Source organism: Homarus americanus, unplaced genomic scaffold (assembly GCF_018991925.1).
Source record: "Homarus americanus isolate GMGI-L3 unplaced genomic scaffold, GMGI_Hamer_2.0 scaffold58782, whole genome shotgun sequence".
In the NCBI taxonomy this organism is placed as follows: Eukaryota; Metazoa; Arthropoda; class Malacostraca; order Decapoda; family Nephropidae; genus Homarus; species Homarus americanus.
The window spans coordinates 11,931-15,023 of NW_024749208.1; the positions used below are offsets into that span (position 1 = coordinate 11,931).

General features: G+C 40.8%; 1 protein-coding gene across 1 annotated transcript; it reads right to left on the reverse strand.

The window, feature by feature from the left end:
- Positions 1–1,248: 1,248 nt before the first annotated feature.
- Positions 1,249–2,592, reverse strand: LOC121853313 (SCAN domain-containing protein 3-like). Its single transcript, XM_042347365.1, has one exon. The coding sequence runs from the start codon at positions 2,590–2,592 to the stop codon at positions 1,249–1,251; it is 1,344 nt and encodes a 447-aa protein (XP_042203299.1).
- Positions 2,593–3,093: the final 501 nt, after the last annotated feature.

Genomic DNA, 3,093 nt, shown 5'->3' on the forward strand with positions numbered 1-3,093 from the left:
TTGTAACTGTGGCGGCCGGCACAATGCTGACTCACGGCAATGCCCCAATCGCCCGTCTGTCCCAGGGGAAAAGCTTCCCCAAAGGCCGCATCTACCACAACGCCCTCCCCAGTCTTCCGCGCCACACCCCTCTGTGTCCACCTCTGTCTCCAGCAATGCCTTCTTCAACAACACCTGCCCCTGCCTGGCCTCACCTGGCTGCAACACAGCCCGGGCCTCCTCCCCGTCTGTACTCTGACGCTGTCAGGCCTTGTGCTCCCACCAGTGCCCCCACACAACCTCCCTCCAGTGACATGACAGATCATATCCCTCTTCCAAGAATTTACCAACCGTATTGAAAAACTCTTCGCTACTCTCTGTAACACCATCTCCGACCTACTCTTGCCCTCTGTTGCCACCCAGTCACTCCTCTCTTCTGGTTTGACACAAGCTGGTAATCCCCCTGTGAGAGCCCCTGCTCACGGCCTACTCCACCACTGGCAGTCTTCACTACTGGTGTAGCGCCTACCGGGCCTGCCCTAGTGTGTCCTGCTGCCCCCGAACGAAGTCCTGCCACATCTTCACGACACGTGGTGCCTCAACCTGTCCTCCACCCACCGCAAGCTGCTCCCCCTACTGTGTTTGGGCTGTCTCCACCAGGGATACCTATTGGACCTGAGGACACCACTCCCAGCTACCCGTACCCCACCGGCATGTCGACGATCACACACCATCACAATCACACTAAAAGGTATGTCCCTCAATATTGTCAATTCCTATGTGCCTCCCTCCACCCCTACTGTACCTGTCCCACCACACCATATCACCTCCACCCCCACTGTGTACTTCGCCACGCTTAGTACATTGGCAACCCTGAGCCAGGACGCACTGTTTGTAAACTTTGTGGCCAACCCAACTCTCACACCCTCCCTCACTACATCTTCACTTGCCCTATGACTTCCTCCTACAGATCCCCAGCCGTTATCTACACCTCTTCCCTCCCTAACCAGATATCCCTCCTCCTAGTGCAGTGGTTCCCAACCATTTTAGTACCATGCCCCACTTTTTTATCACAAATTTCTTCATGTCCCCCACCCGTTAATTGTTTAGTATGATATAACAATATCAGTTTTGAAGAAGTATAACATAAAAAATTGTATCTTTCAAATAAAACTAAAGGGTTTAACTTCAAATTTAATCAAATAAAATTCATTTTATAATGTGTATAACATATCTACCATCAGATTAAATAAATTCAATTACAATCAATTAATCAGACCCTTGAGCCTGATGTCTACTGCAAAGAGATTTTATCCGAGGCAGAAATTTTGTTAATTTCAATCTCAAGTCGCCTCGTTTAGTGATATCCAGTCGGTTTCTTTTCTTCAGTAATAAGTCATTCACAGCACTAAATCCACATTCCACTAAGTATGACGATGGGAATGGTAACAGTAGTTTTCTTGCCAAACTACTTGTATTTGGATATTTAGCTTGTGTTTCTTCACAGAGCCACATCATTGTTCCTTTTATTTTGAACAGGGCTTTAATCGATTCATCATTTTGTAATTCTGAAAGTTCTCCTTGATACTCCATGGTTACATCTGACAGATCCACTAGCAATGGCTGAGTCATCCAAGATGGATAATTAATTTCTTTCAAATCAGAAAATCTGAAGTTGAAATCGCTTACCATTATTTTTAAGTGCTCCACAATAACAAGACAAGTAGCATCTGTTCCCTCACATTTATTCAGCCAATGAAATTGTTCAAATTTTTTGACAGAAATATTTTCTTGGGATAATTCCAGAAATGATATAAAGCCAAATATCTTGGCCTTTGAATTAACAAGAGTCATATTTGTTCCTTGGAGCTCCTTATTTAAGACATTGAGTTTTTCAAATATATCTGCTAAATAACTGACAAGTGCTTTACCATCAACTGTCAGTAACAGAGTCATATAAGGTTTGTCATCCAAGAACTCACTAAGAATATCAAATAATTCCATGAATCTTTTCAGGCAATTCCCATTTGATAACCACCTTACATCAGTATGAAGTAATAATCTTACATAGTCTGCATTTTGATCCTTGCAAAATTGTTTGAAAAGACGCTCACATTTGGCATTAGCTTTTATAGTGTTGATGCATTTTATAACTGCATTCAATGTCTCGTTTAGAACAGGAGAAACTTTTTTGGAAACTAAATTCTGTCTATGAATAACACAATGCACTAACAACATTTGGGGGTTGTCGTCTTTCAATAATTTTAAAACTCCATTTTTCTTGCCCATCATCACTGGAGCACCGTCTGCAGCACAAGATATAATGTTCTCCATTGGTATCTGCTTATCATCTAAATATGTTTTTAATTTCTTATATATATCAATTGCAATAGTGGTGGTTTCTAATGCTTCGCAAAATAGCATATCCTCAATAAATTCTCCATTATCAACATATCTTACATAGGCCATTAACAGAGCTTCACTATCTCTTACAGTTGATTCGTCCAACTGTATTGAAAAATTTGTATATTTTAATTTTTCAACAAGTTGTACTTCTACATCACAACTCATTTCACCAATCCTGCTACTAACAGTATTATTACTGAGCGGCATGCTTTTGAGATCTTGGTCATCTTTTTCAAGAACTACTTTCAGAAAAGTTGATATTGCGGGCTTAATTAAATTCTCCCCTATTGTATGATTTTTGCCACATTTTGCTATGAGAAGAGAAATTTCATAACTAGCCTCAAGACCACGATCCTTGCTTGCACTTCTTGCAGAGAACAATGAATTTATTGTTGATCTTTTTTTCAAATTTCTCCTTTAGGGATTTAAAATACTCCAGTTTTGAATTAACATGAATACTGTGTTTTGCCTTCAAATGATTTTCGAGACGACCTCTCTTCATGGATTCATTAGTCAAACATTGGTGGCACAACAGACAAAAAGGCAACCTTTCATCATGAGTCGCTGGTATGAACCCAAACAGCAAGTACTCATCTGAATACTGGCGAACTTTTTTTTGGCGTGCACACTGTTCATTTTATGCATCATGGGGGTAACTGAAAAGTGAAAATAAAATATTTATATACGTAGGAAAATAAATTTAATATC

What these genes read in the sequence shown, in the direction of transcription:
- LOC121853313 (XM_042347365.1), bottom strand. Translation starts at nt 2,592, where the DNA reads ATGCCGCTCAGTAATAATACTGTTAGTAGCAGGATTGGTGAAATGAGT.